This window comes from Dendronephthya gigantea, unplaced genomic scaffold (genome assembly GCF_004324835.1).
Source record: "Dendronephthya gigantea isolate DGI-Jeju-01 unplaced genomic scaffold, DenGig_1.0 000080F, whole genome shotgun sequence".
NCBI lineage: Eukaryota > Metazoa > Cnidaria > Anthozoa > Malacalcyonacea > Nephtheidae > Dendronephthya > Dendronephthya gigantea.
In genome coordinates, this window is record NW_021163090.1 from 1035450 (window position 1) to 1049424 (window position 13975).

Here is a 13975-nt window from a genome sequence, read left to right on the forward strand (position 1 = left end):
ACTAGACATCATTATACATCACTGGACATCACCAAGCATCAATAGACATCATTATACATCACTGGACATCATTATACATCACTGGACATCATTATACATCACTAGACATCATTATACATCACTAGACATCGCTGGACATCATTATACATCACTGGACATCACTAAGCATCAATAGACATCATTATACATCACTAGGCATCGCTGGACATCATTATACATCACTGGACATCATTATACATCACTGGACATCATTATACAACACTAGACATCACTGGACATCATTATACATCACTAGACATCTTTATACATCACTAGACATCACCAAGCATCAATAGACATCATTATACATCACTAGACATCGCTGGACATCGTTATACATCACTGGACATCGCTGGACATCATCATATATCACTAGACATCATTATACATCACTAGACATCATTATACATCACTGGACATCACTAAGCATCAATAGACATCATTATACATCACTAGACATCGCTGGACATCATTATACATCACTGGACATCACTAAGCATCAATAGACATCATTATACATCACTGAACATCGCTGGACATCATTATACATCACTAGACATCACTAAGCATCAATAGACATCATTGTATATCACTGGACATCACTAAGCATCAATAGACATCATTATACATCACTGGACATCGCTGGACATCATTATACATCACTGGACATCACCAAGCATCAATAGACATCACTAAGCATCGATAGACATCATTATACATCACCAGGCATCACTGGACATCACTAGACATAATTATGCATCACTAGACCTCACCAAACATCACTAGACGTCACTGGACATCACTAGACATAACTAAGCATTACTAGACATTAGTGAACATCACTCGGAATCACTGAACATCACTAGACATCACAAGGCATTATAATCCATCACTAGACATCACTAAACAGAACAAGACATCAGTAGGCATCACTAGACAGTCACTGAACATAATTAAACATTTATGTTAGTATCCTAATACTTCATGAAGAATAATTCAAAAGAAATACATCATCAAACGATTTTTCTACTGATTTACTCATTAAATTTCAACATGACACATGCCAAGGAAATTACGCACGCGCACATTAGGCAAAAAACCATGTGACTCAATTTGGCTTCAGTTTCATATCTGTGTATATGATTATGAGCACATGTCTCTGAGCTTTGCTAAAAATAAAATACTTGTTTCTTGTTGATGTCAATGCCAAATGGAGCCTGTTGATGAAGTCGAAGCGGCTTGTGAAGAGGTAGATCCCAATAAGCTTATATCTAAGAACGGTGTTCTTGGATATGAACGTACAAATGGGTTTGAAGAGATAACAAATTTCGACGTAAAAGTCGATGGGTATGTTGGGGATGGAGAAGGGAGTGTTATAGGGTACATCATCCGTATAATTTTAGCAGTGAGGGATCCATTTATATCGGCAGATAATGACAGATCGTCAAGGTAAGATGTGTTGTTAATTTTTTTCTGCACCCACCTAACCGGCAGCTAGCTATGTATATTTTGTTAAAATAAACACTGCCACTCAAACGTAATTTTGTTGTTTCGGTGCGTATTAAAACAGCACTTAAATATCATGAAAAGTATAAAAATTGAAGACTGGCAAGCTTTTTGTTATGTTTAAATTAATAATAGAGGATATTAGGCGGTGATTTTTTCTTCGAGTGGTGAGTAAAAATGTTACGCATGAGCGCAGAAAATGAGAAAAATATAGTTCTCACCACGACTAGTGCGTCCACGTTTTTTGTGCGCATGCTCAGCAAGTTACCAGATGCATTCAATGCAAACCCATTGGATAAAACTGCTCGCGTAACTTGCCGAGCACCTGCAGTTTATCAATTTTTTATCGTCGGCTTTAAAGAAAGCTGGGTACAGAATAACATAATTTTCGGCAGTGTTTACAACGTGTAGTTCCAACTCTGTATCTAGATTTACTCTGTAATAATACATATAGCATATTACACTGTCGCGTGAAGATATATATGTTATTTACCGGCTGCGAGGTTCGGATAGAAAAATATTTTTCAGGGAAATAGGGAAATATTTTTCTATCCGGAAGAACCAAAACGGTAAATAACGTATTTATTTTTTTACAAAAAGCGGCGTTCGGTCGTATCGTAGTCAGACTCATAAAATATAGGATTCCGGACAGTGGTCAGATATCGTAAAATTCCACCCCCTGCTACAGCCAATCAGCTTGCAGGAAAGATTGCAGGGAAGATTGCTCATTACCATAGCCTGCGTCTTACCGGCGTTCACCGTTAGATAGTATCATAGTTGTCAGAAAACTAACGATCAAGAATATTCACGTCCGTGTTGATGCGAACTAACAAGCAAACTCACAGGCAGAATATAATGCGGTCCCGAATTTGGCGTGGGCACCGCAATTCCACTGTAATCACCGAATTATACAGTATAGAAATTTAAAAAATTGATAGATATAAATGTATGATTACCTACTACAAATGTGCAAAAATCGCTAACAAAAGCTAAAACTCGGCAAATTTCAAGATCCGACTTCAAGTTCATATACGACTTCAAATTCGATCGGTCTTCGAAAATAAATGTTTATTTAGTCATTTGAGTTTACAAATAGCTTACGTGCATGTTGATTTTTATAGAGTATTTTACAAATATCTGCTGCAAGTACTTTGTGAAAACAGGGGGAAGCATGAATCACTACACTTGCTTGGAATAGAATCACGGGCAAATTCCATAAACCAGAATTTTCAATTTCTAGGAAATAAATATTACTTATTGGTTATTAATAATTCGGTTCTTTTAATGACTGTTTTCTAGGCAATTTTTTTTAACCAACCGGCAGCTTGGTAACAACACAACGATAGTAAACTGCCTCACTGCAAAATTCCCACCGCTGTGGATTGCCCAGTCAAAGGACATGTTTCTGCCGCAGTTTGTATACAGTCTATGCAAGGAGTACATGAAAACTCCAAGTGAGGAAATAAAAAGTTTCAAACCTGTAGAGGTAAGTAATTTGTTGATTGTTGCGCAAATGCGTTTTCTGTTTTTAGGGCATTAAGCTTTCGTGGCATGAGCCACGAAAGCTTATAAGGTTAATTTGTGGGTTTGCATGAATCCCATGCTTTCTAAACGCACTGCATTTCACAGTTTTGAAGCTGCGCAAAGGCCACGAATGGACTATGACTCGTGTCCAGCACTATTAGCATCTGCGGATAGCTGTTTCGCCCTTTTGCGGCTAAATGGTGATATATATTACCGTAATTACTCGAATAAACGCCTCCCTCAAATAAACGCCGCAGGGACAAGCAAAAATATCATTAAATGCCGCCCTCAGTGTTCATGCTATATTTTATACAGATTGTTGGAAAACAAAAAACTGATGATGTATGGGTTTTTAATCCACATGTGCATGTCGACAAGAATGGAAGGCTTATCCCGCAAGACGAAAGAGCATATGTTTCGATGGAAGCAAGTAGCTTGCCATATTTACGAAATATTAGCAGTGGTAATAAATACATGTACCTTCATATGCCTTCTTTTTTTATCCATTCAGTAAAGAATTAGTCATCAGGGTTTATTACCGGTATACAATAGACAGTTATGGATAATCTTCGCAGCTATCTTCTCCGTATAACTTTAATAAATAGTGTTATCGTTAAAAGTAATAAGTACTAAAGAATTACTATAGCTTCTTTAAAAAGATAATTTATAAAAATTACACTGAATTATTTTCCTCCAAAACTCGAAAGTATTTAAATTTGCAATGAAGAACGTTGATTTTGAAACTCAGTAAATTATCATTAATTGCACCTGAGCATTAATATTAGTTTCAATCGCTAGAAGGTAAAGAGTTTTATAATTATGTTTAGATTTAGATGATGGAGCAGCATTTAAACGACTTTTGGTCACGGAGAAGGCGTTGTTTCAAAACAACTATCCCCAAGTTGTGTTGGCCCATGCTGGCAGTAGCATGGCGTGTAATTATGATCTTATATTAAAAAAATTTGATGGATGTGCCATTCCAGTGCTCATGGGACCATCAGTATCGGGAAAGACTACCGCCTTGAAAGCTGTAATGAGTATATTTGGCATACGAAAATTTACGTGTGGTTAGTGGTTTTACTCATATGGCCAAATAAATGCATGCTATACTTTAGATACAATCTTGCATGGACCTTGAGTTGTGACGATTATCCAAATGTTGCATCTATTTCAAGTTAACGATTCACCCAAATTTTTTTTTAAACTTAAAATGTTTGTCTGCTTACAAAATAATTAAATAAAGTGCGTTTATTTTGTTCTTATAGTGCTTCATGTGACTTCAGTTTTTCGGGTTTGATCATTATTTGAGATAATGATCACTATTTGCCTTTTGATGAACTACTCCCTAAATTCCTGTGTTATACACTATAGCCAAACCGAATGAAAATTGCCGTGCCGAACGTTGAAACATGATCGAGCATCTCAAATTTCTTGAAATTAACAAAGAATTAATAAAATATATGCACCTCAGTATAGACTCCTAAACACCATATGTTATAGGCTTTAAGCCCCGTTTACACTACACCCGATTTAAAGGTACGCGTGCCCATTTTAGCCGTGCCGTGCCGATAAATAGACTGTAGTGTAAACGGGGCTTTAGCAGCTATAATAACTAATTGCTATGAACGTAGACAAAACAATTAAGCCATGTAAGCAAAATATAACTCAATATCGCAAGCCAAGATCTTTAAAAACTCTACAGGGGTTAGACCTAAGTTAACAATCTTATCAGGTTTTTCAAGGGTAAATATGCCTGTAATCCGTGAGTTAGGTTGCGTGGCTTAAAGTAGCTTATAATACAAAACGTTTATGATGCATCATTGCCAAGGTTGTATTCAGTTCGCTTTTATATAAATTTGTTATCGTACTACTAACAAACTTTTGTGACCAAGTAAGTATATTGAACTTGTTAACAAGCTTTATTTTTTTCAGAATCCAGCAGCAGATATATAGAAAATCGACAAAGCAACACAACTATTCCATTTGGTTGGGATGATGCGTCCGATATGAAGGTCCTAAAAAATGTTTCAGTCAATTCTTTTAATGGCGTAAGTATTATATTGACCACATATTTATGCGTTACGCATAACCATTACCAAAGCTCCAGGATTGAAAATGAAATTGTGTTTCGAGCAGCCAATCAGCGTACGTGTTGGAAATTGATTGGATGACAATTAGACCGTGCACACGTATAACGCTTTTGACTGTTTTTGGTTTTGCGCAGAAATGACAGCAAACAATGCAAAAGCAGTAGCAATCAATTTGCAGCAGAAATTAAATCTAATTTAATATATTGAAAAAACTTTAACTCGGACCGCGTGAACAATTAATTAAGCGTCTTAAAACGATAATGAAAAGATGCAAAAAATTACAGTCTTATAGTAACTTGGTATAGGTTTGCAATTTCACGCATGTTTGTATGTAATTGTCTGGTAATCATATTGACCCACCCAAAATAGCAAAACAGCAACTTTATTATTCATACTCACATCACCCTACACTCACAGTAGCCCTTTACACTCCGCACGAAGTCTTGTGAAATCGAAGTCCAGCCCAGTTTTTTATCGCAGCGATCACGATTGTTATACGATTATATAGAAAATTTTTACTTTTAGCCGTCCCAGTGAACATATTTATACAGCGATCGTAACGATCATACTGAAACCAGGCTTTTGCAAGCCGTCTTTAATTAACTTGTCTACTATTATAATGCACTCTGTAGTGTGGAAGTTCCACAATGAAGAACACCTTGCAGCCGCATACTGTTCCCGTGGTCTCCACGAACCTTGACACATCGGAAAAAAAGTATGTGTGTTCATACAGTATAATCACTATAATACTGCGTATATGTGAGAGTATACACGATCCTTCGGGTTAATGCCAAAATAGTTATAAGATTCTTCATTATATGTCAGTTAGGTGGGTTTCACTATAAGGTGGGTTTTACTATTATTTTTGAAGTACTTGAAATTAACCACGAAGTTAACGCTAAAATTTTACGTACATGACTGATCTAAACGTATAGCTATCATTCATATAGGATTAATTCTCGGTGGTTGCGAATTGAATTTAAAGCACTTTCGCCAAGGCTAACTGGAAAGGATAAAGTCTTAGCTGAGATGAATGTTAAAGCAGCTATGAATGAAGCGCACAAAAGCATTTGCGTTGTCACTACCTGTATGCATAACAATCTCGAAGAATGCACAGAAAACGACACTTACTTCACTATTTTGGAAGAGCTAGAGGAAGAAATAGAAAAAAAGGGCATGCAAATTGATGATAGAGTCAAACTTATGATGGGACTTCTGCTTTTCTCTGCCAAAAAGGTAAATATAGTATGTAGTATGTAATACTGAAATATGTACGGATTAAATATAGCCTCATAAATTAGACTGTCACAGTGTCAGTGTATGCATGTCAGTGAAAATGCGGACTATGTATGTGCATGTTTATTTTATCTCCAGTATCTATCGTATGAAACTGAATAATACAGCCGTAAACGCAGGGTTTGATTGAAAACGTTCTATAGGATCCAGTTTAAAATAGCAGTTGCCTAAATTTCATATACTGTAGGTATAAAAGACGTGATAATCTGTATTTTGCCGTTGGAAAACAGAGCTACAACGACGTCTAATATTTTAGTTACTATAATTTCCGGATTTATTTTTTCTATTATATATAGTCTGGTATTATAAGCTTTTCTAGTTATACCCTTGTCCTGTTTGTTGAAATTCTCAAATTCTCAATTGTTCTTTATGTTCCTGTAGTAGGTTAAGCTTTGTTTAAGTTCGCTATTATATATCATTATTTCTATGCAGATTTTGGAAAAAGTTGATCTAGCTGACGATTATGTCTTGGTATGGGAGACAATGAAAGAAGTTATTTTGCCAGGCTACACATTAAGAGAATCAGAACAGCAGCCCACATCGAATGAGAAGTGTCAGAATAATGCAAATGTAATTCATAAACTTCTACATGATCACTTGCTCCCTTTAGCGGCCAAAGAGGATCCAAATTACGTATGTTTTCTTGCTTCTTTTACTTTTTAGTTGCATATTATTTTAATTTCACACGCGCGCTTACATTTTAAGCCATATAAATCCATAGTAGAAACTATGAGCGTTACCAAGAAAAAATAAAAATAAACTAGATAATATACAGTCATTTAAAATAAGGTTGTTAAGACCAGAATGTTTCGCCAGCCTCTTACTCATGGTCGGAAAGCCAGAATATACCGGCAAAGCATTAATCTGGTTTTAGTAGCCTAAATTATGCAAATAAACACTATAACCCTGGGTTAGCGTTAACCGGCTTTTGAACAACCGGCCCCTGTATCCTTGCGTGAAGTATACAAATATGATAATTATATGCCCACTTGATTTTCGATGTGTTATAAACCTACTTAAAACTATCATTTTGGCCCACTCTGTTGATATTGTTCAGTCACTTTGACTATGGTCTATAACAACCATAATTGAAATAATCTGATATAATTTCCTTAAATTTGCAAAGGTGATGCGTTTTATTGATAATGACCATAATCCTTCAAAATGCACATGCGGAAAGTCGGTGGTGTTCCACGTTAAAGATGTGGTGGAGTTCCTGAGAAAAAAAGCGTCAGTAACTGGCGATCAGTTATTGTCATCAGTAACTGAAAATTCAGTTCGTCGTTTCATAAAATCGAGAGATATTGGTTGCGTTGGGGTGCAAGTACGATTCCGACGGAGGCCCAAGCAATGTAACGCGGCACATATACAGAGGATCTGGTTTGATCCAAATGACCTCTCTGTTTTGGATGAAAGTAAGAATACAAAAGGCGTCAATTAATTAATTAATACGATGACATTTGCCTGTAGAACTGTTGAACAGGCGTTTAATTAATTAACAAGACGCCCGGTAGGCGTTAACTCGGGCTGTGTAGCCGGTAAATACACTGCACTGAAACTGAGCTATATTGATACACTGTAAGTACGCGACTGTCCGCGCGGATGACTAAGCCTGCGACACGAAAAAAAAATAATAATCGCGAAACCTAGACTCGGCTAGACCTAGACCACAGTAGCCCGAGTAATTAATATTACGTAGCTACTATTTTCGGTTATATATATAGCATCTCCTTTATTTGATTAAATTTATTTGAACGTAATAGTTTTACTGACTGAGTACTTTTTAGGAGACCTGCCTATTGTTCAGTATACGCTTTTAATTTAACTTTTGTATTTTATTCACAGAACTTGGGAAGAGGAATGATAAAAGTGGGACAAAAGTGCAAACCATTCTTGACAACGACAGTGTTTTGACAAATGTAGAAACCATTCTTGACAACGACAGTGTCTTGCCAAATACACAAACCATTCTTGACAACGACAGTGTCTTGACAAATGTAGAAACCATTCTTGACAACGACAGTGTCTTGCCAAATGCACAAACCATTCTTGACAACGACAGTGTTTTGACAAATGTAGAAACTATTCTTGACAACGACAGTGTTTTGACAAATACACGAACTATTCTTGACAACGACAGTGTCTTGCAAATGTAGAAACTATTCTTGACAACGACAGTGTTTTGACAAATACACAAACCATTCTTGACAACGACAGTGTCTTGACAAATGTAGAAACTATTTTTGACAACGACAGTGTTTTGACAAATGCAGAAACTATTCTTGACAACGACAGTGTCTTGCCAAATACACAAACCATTCTTGACAACGACAGTGTTTTGACAAATGTAGAAACCATTCTTGACAACGACAGTGTCTTGACAAATGTAGAAACCATTCTTGACAACGACAGTGTTTTGACAAATACACAAACCATTCTTGACAACGACAGTGTCTTGACAAATGTACAAACCATCTTTGACAAGGGTGCCTTGGCAAATACACAAAAAACAGTTGAAAATGACGTTCAAAACCTTAAAAGCAAAGACAGCAAAGGTGGTAAAAGAAAACGGAGAATGGCAGATGGTTTGTTCGATAAATTGCACAGTGGACTCAAAGGTATATTATATGCACGTTCTAATTTACTCCTCACATTTATCACAACTCACAAATTGAGAATACTGACCCAAACCATATTTTTAGATAAACGTACACGAAATGGTAAATAAGGTTAATTACATCGATGGAGCCGGAGTGTTAACTGCATGGTGTTGCTGTAGTACTTGTGGACTACGTGATCTGGCAAAGTTGTTAAACATTATTTAATATGTTTTTGTGTTGAAATTTGGTTGGCATATATGGGCGAACATAATTAGAGTGTTAAATGCTGAACGCAAATAGCGACGAGATATTACATACTTCATTATAAGTTGCTTCATGCAATCTTAACAATATGTCAATGTTAGCATATGTCTTGATATAAAAAACAATAATCAATAAAGTACTTGAGTTTTAACATCAACATTGTGGGACATAAATAAATTAATTAATGTGAATATAAACTATATGCTAAGCCCATTAGTGGAAATGACACATTATGTCAACTTGATCTTAAGCCTTGTTTAAACGTTACCGGACGAATTTAGGTCTGAAATTCGTTCATTTTCGCCTGTTTACACGCAAATTTGTTCTTTACCGTGTATAAACAAGGCCTTTGGCTTGGTGGTCAGAGCATTTCACAAACATCGAAAAGGCGTAGGTTCAATTAGCCATTTCCCAATCGAGCAGGGTACTGTGTTTAGTCGGGAACCGCAAAGCATCCATGGACTGTTTGGAGGGACAAATGATTTCAGACTTATATTTCCTGTTCCTCCAAACAGTCCATAGATGCTTTGCGGTTCGCGACTAGACCCAATCCCCTGCTCGATTGGGAAATGGCTAATTTCTGCCGGACGGCCAATAGTTGATGAATTCTTTTCAACTGTCCCTGGCGTGTATCAATTTCCACTCAAAATTAAGACCAATTTAACCTATTCTTATTTTTAAATGCTTACTTTTATACGGCGCAAATCTCAAAACCGTCAAATTTCAAAGTCCTTTTTGAGTTTTAAAACCTTTTTCCAGATGAACTCTTTTTGCCATTTTCTCAGTGGTAAAACAATATTTAAGTTAAATAAGCCTTCTATGACACCAATGTATAAACTGTAAACCGTTTCAGCATCCCATAATGTGAAATAACCAGATCGAAAAAAGTTGATAATAGAACACAAAACACAGACTTCCAAGAAATTTGTAGTATTTTCTTCAGGTGTAGATCCACTAGGTAATATATTTTTTTGCGTCTGTAAAATGTGCTTAACACGAGGCGAAGATTTGGTTTTCCTTCTAACTTTGACGACTCTTGTCTTGCAAGTACATCCACCACATTTACCAACGCACTTGCATCTGTCGCAACAAGATTTAAATTTAATCATGCAGTTGCATCGCTTATAACTTTTATATTTCTTTAACGGCTTTGCTTTTCTATTTTTCTGCGCTTGTGTCGTTTGTCCACACCTACAACCTGTTAAAAGCAATTTAGATTCATCGTTTTCAAACTCAGTAAACTCCTTATGACGTTTCACGTGAAAATTACTCGTTTGAGCGCGCCCCGAGAATAGCAATGCTGTTGATCAAAGCTGATGAGATTACAAATTGTTCACCCCTTTTGTCTTGCATGATGTGTTTCTTTGTTTTGCCAGCGCGTCGTCGAGCTGGCCGCGTAGTAAATCGTAAACTCCCTATTTTTATACAAGGGCGTACAATAGACCTTTTTGGTAATTACGTCACAACTACATGGAAGCGACGCTGTGGGGCCAGGAATCGCTTATGTAATATAAAAATATTATATCTTGGCCCCTTAGCCTCCCTTCCATGTAGTTGTGACGTAATTACCGAAAAGGACTACTTGAAACTGCACTGACTTGTTGTCAGCCAGTCAGGCGCTCTAGCCGGCGCGCTGAAGCCGGAGTATCTTGCTTTCTAATACTGTTTTTCAGTAAATTTAGAACTTAACAATAAAATGGCTGCGACTTGAAACAAGGTTAATGCATACTGATTTATGTGCATGCATTGTTTACAAATACATTACAAATCATGAAGCACTTAATTCTGTTACAAGGAATTGTCCCTATTCATTACTCTATCTTTAGCAGCAATGTGCGCAATGTCGAGCCCTTGAGAGTTTTTTTACTATCATTTATTTCTTACTGCGCATGTTTGTTGCGAATTTTTTAGACAATAGTCATAAAAATCGTCTAGTGGAGAACCGTTTTCTATTAAGCTTCTGTTGTACTAAATATTAGCGCGCTATAAGGGGACAATGGGATTTCCCATGATATATTTCTTTAACAGGAAAGAAAAAGAAAGAGAAATTTCCCAGGATACTTGTCATTTCTTATACAGACAGTTCAAAAGTCTTTTCCGATGATATATCAAAAGAATCCCAAATGCAATATCGGCGAACGTCGGGCACACTTCATGACTTACGAAATTTTACAAAAAATACGAACAAGATTTAACGCCCACCGCCGTGCCGGAATGCCGCTGAAATCTCATCGATTTTTGGCTTATTGAGTATTATCGGACAAGCCACAGAAATTCTACATACCTTTACGTCCAGGTGTTGATGATTTAAAATTTTCTTTACAGTCCACTACATTACGCGACTCTGTTGTGTCGACAGTGCCTAAAACGGTAATTATATTAATAATGTAGTAATATAGTAACTGTTAATATGGGTATGATAAAATGAATTGCAGTAAATTAATTGGTAGATAATGATTATTATTATTACAATTAGATGTGACCCTACCCGATTAATAGCAAGTTCACATTCCGCGTATTCACATGCACATACTGGGAAACAACAATACCTGAAGGATGCAAAGGTACTATGGGCGAAACTGCGTTATAGTGACCTGGTCCTGACGACGTATATGCCAAGAAAATTGGTGTTGCGGTCATGACAAACCCACGTGGACATACGTTAATTATAGGAGTGCTGGGTTCCGATGTTATTATTCCGAGTGGAATTCCCAATACATTTGCCATTGCCATTGGCATAAGATCACCGAGATTACCTCCAAAAAAACCAGGCCTTTCGTAATGTTCGACTTCAGATAAGTAGTCCACATTATCTGGCAAAAAACTCGCATAATCAGAAGCGAAATCACCTCTCCATTCTTGGACGATTAGATTCCTCAATCTTGTCGATAATTCTTGCACAGACATTGTCGGTAACAAACCAATGTCCCTAAGATGATCAGCGATTACTTTGTAAGCTCCTTTGTTCAATACAGTTGAAAGGTGAAATGCAACAGCGGTAAAGAAGCAGTTCCCATCACCTGGAACCTCCACCTCTTCAAGTCCAAAAAATTGAAGATGTCCTGTGAGTACCGCCTTTGTACCATCTGTAGTTGCCGCAGTGGCAAAATGTGAGCGCATGTTTCTTAGTGCATTAAAGGTATTTCCATATTCAAGACCAATTAGATGTGCAAGATTAGTTTTCAAAAGTAAACGCGTTCCTCCAATGTGTTCCAAACCTTTATATAATTCATAAAAAATAATAGCTGAATCAGCAATGGCCATTGCCATATTATTATCTCTACCTTTGTTTTTGGCGTATGTGTGTTCATCTTGAATATCATCACTTGTTTGCAGTGATGATGAGATAGCGTTTCTGATATTACAAATTACTTCTTCGCTCAACTCATCTAACGACTTGTAAATCATAACATTTTTTTCTGGTATAATAGCTTCTAACTCACCACCAATCTGTCTAAAAGTTTCAAAACCGAAATTTTCCACTCGTTTGGAAAAGTCCGGTGGATCTTTTGAACAAGCCATAAGTTTTTTAATTGAATTATTTCCTTGGTTATTAATTTTGAAAAAAAGCCTGGAGCATCTTACGTATGCGGTCTCCAGTCCAATTTTATTTATCTTTAGAACATTGTTCATATTTCTGTGAAGTCGTTCATTTCGCGATGTTGATACATTAACAGGGATTCCACTAAGGCAGCCTTTCACAATATGCAACTTTATATTGCAGATAGCTTTTTTTGCCGCTTGATTCAAAATATATTCTCCCTTCCACGTCTTAGATTTCCACCATCTTTGGAAACTTTCAAGATTTGCAATTAATGTTTCTTTATCGGGAGTTGGTTGTAATCTTTTGATTCCAAGATCATTTGATTGGCGAAAAATTAATCCGTACCCTTTGCATATATCTGTATTTAATCTTATTGCCATAGGTAAAGTGGTTACAAATCGCTGTACAGCGTGAAAAAGATCTAATTTTACCAAAATGTTTGGAAAGAATTGGGACTGAAATTGACTTCTCCATTTACAGCAATTATCAATGACAATACCTTCTAAATCAGTATTTAATCGTTCAAACCTGTCCTTAAGTTCTCTAAAAATGCCACTTACTTCATTGAATGATTCTCCTTTAGTAAATCTCCAATGAATAATTTTACCGTTATTGTCCAAAACAATAAATACACATTTCATCAACTTTATCCAGCGTCCGTCGCTCTCTCTAGTGAAGCCAATGTTGCCTGCACTTTTAAACGTGTGATCGCATGCAAGCCATCTAGATGTACGACAAGCCATGTCGTCGTAAAAGAGCTGATCGAACAACAAAGAATACGATACAAACACTGATCTAATTATTTTTTCGTGTGGGAATGGAAACGCCTTTTGATCAAATGGCGGAAAACTCTGCCTCTGGATAACGTTTTCACTAAGTTTTAATGTTGAGCTGTCTTGCTCGTACCGTAACCTAAGACGCCAGTAATATTGCTCATATTGATTACACACAATATCCTCGATCGAATGAAAACTTAAACCATTGTCGACCATTGAAGATAGCTGGGTTAACATATCAACTGTGAAACCCGCCCGATTAGTTAGGAAAAATGGAACAAAAACCGACGATGGAAGCGCAGAAAGGATCGATGGATGATGCGCAGGAACTTGATA

General features: G+C 36.7%; 2 protein-coding genes across 2 annotated transcripts; one reads left to right on the plus strand and one right to left on the minus strand.

The window, feature by feature from the left end:
- The first annotated feature begins 713 nt into the window (after positions 1–713).
- On the plus strand, positions 714–8611 carry LOC114532610. Its single transcript, XM_028554152.1, has 10 exons — positions 714–1488; positions 2845–3031; positions 3385–3532; positions 3897–4136; positions 5002–5117; positions 5792–5874; positions 6110–6395; positions 6888–7088; positions 7582–7870; positions 8301–8611. The coding sequence occupies exons 1-10, from the start codon at positions 1250–1252 to the stop codon at positions 8609–8611; spliced, it is 2100 nt and encodes a 699-aa protein (XP_028409953.1). The 5' UTR covers positions 714–1249.
- A 274-nt stretch (positions 8612–8885) lies between these two features.
- On the minus strand, positions 8886–13940 carry LOC114532711. The gene is made up of 4 exons (XM_028554279.1): positions 11869–13940; positions 11604–11681; positions 10009–10517; positions 8886–8945 (listed from the first exon to the last, which is right to left on the minus strand). Exons 1-3 carry the CDS (start codon positions 13874–13876, stop codon positions 10036–10038), a joined length of 2568 nt encoding a protein of 855 aa, XP_028410080.1. The 5' UTR covers positions 13877–13940; the 3' UTR covers positions 8886–8945; positions 10009–10035.
- Between the last annotated feature and the right edge of the window lie 35 nt (positions 13941–13975).

Excerpts from the sequence above, each read along its gene's own strand:
- LOC114532610 (XM_028554152.1), top strand. The coding sequence starts at position 1,250 with ATGGAGCCTGTTGATGAAGTCGAAGCGGCTTGTGAAGAGGTAGATCCC. Across the intron at positions 1,489-2,844 it reads GATAATGACAGATCGTCAAG|GCAATTTTTTTTAACCAACC; the intron begins GTAAGATGTGTT and ends ACTGTTTTCTAG. Across the intron at positions 4,137-5,001 it reads CATACGAAAATTTACGTGTG|AATCCAGCAGCAGATATATA; the intron begins GTTAGTGGTTTT and ends TATTTTTTTCAG.
- LOC114532711 (XM_028554279.1), bottom strand. The coding sequence starts at position 13,876 with ATGTTAACCCAGCTATCTTCAATGGTCGACAATGGTTTAAGTTTTCAT. Across the intron at positions 11,682-11,868 it reads AGTACCTTTGCATCCTTCAG|GCACTGTCGACACAACAGAG; the intron begins GTATTGTTGTTT and ends TTACCGTTTTAG. Across the intron at positions 10,518-11,603 it reads ATCAACACCTGGACGTAAAG|GTTGTAGGTGTGGACAAACG; the intron begins GTATGTAGAATT and ends TGCTTTTAACAG.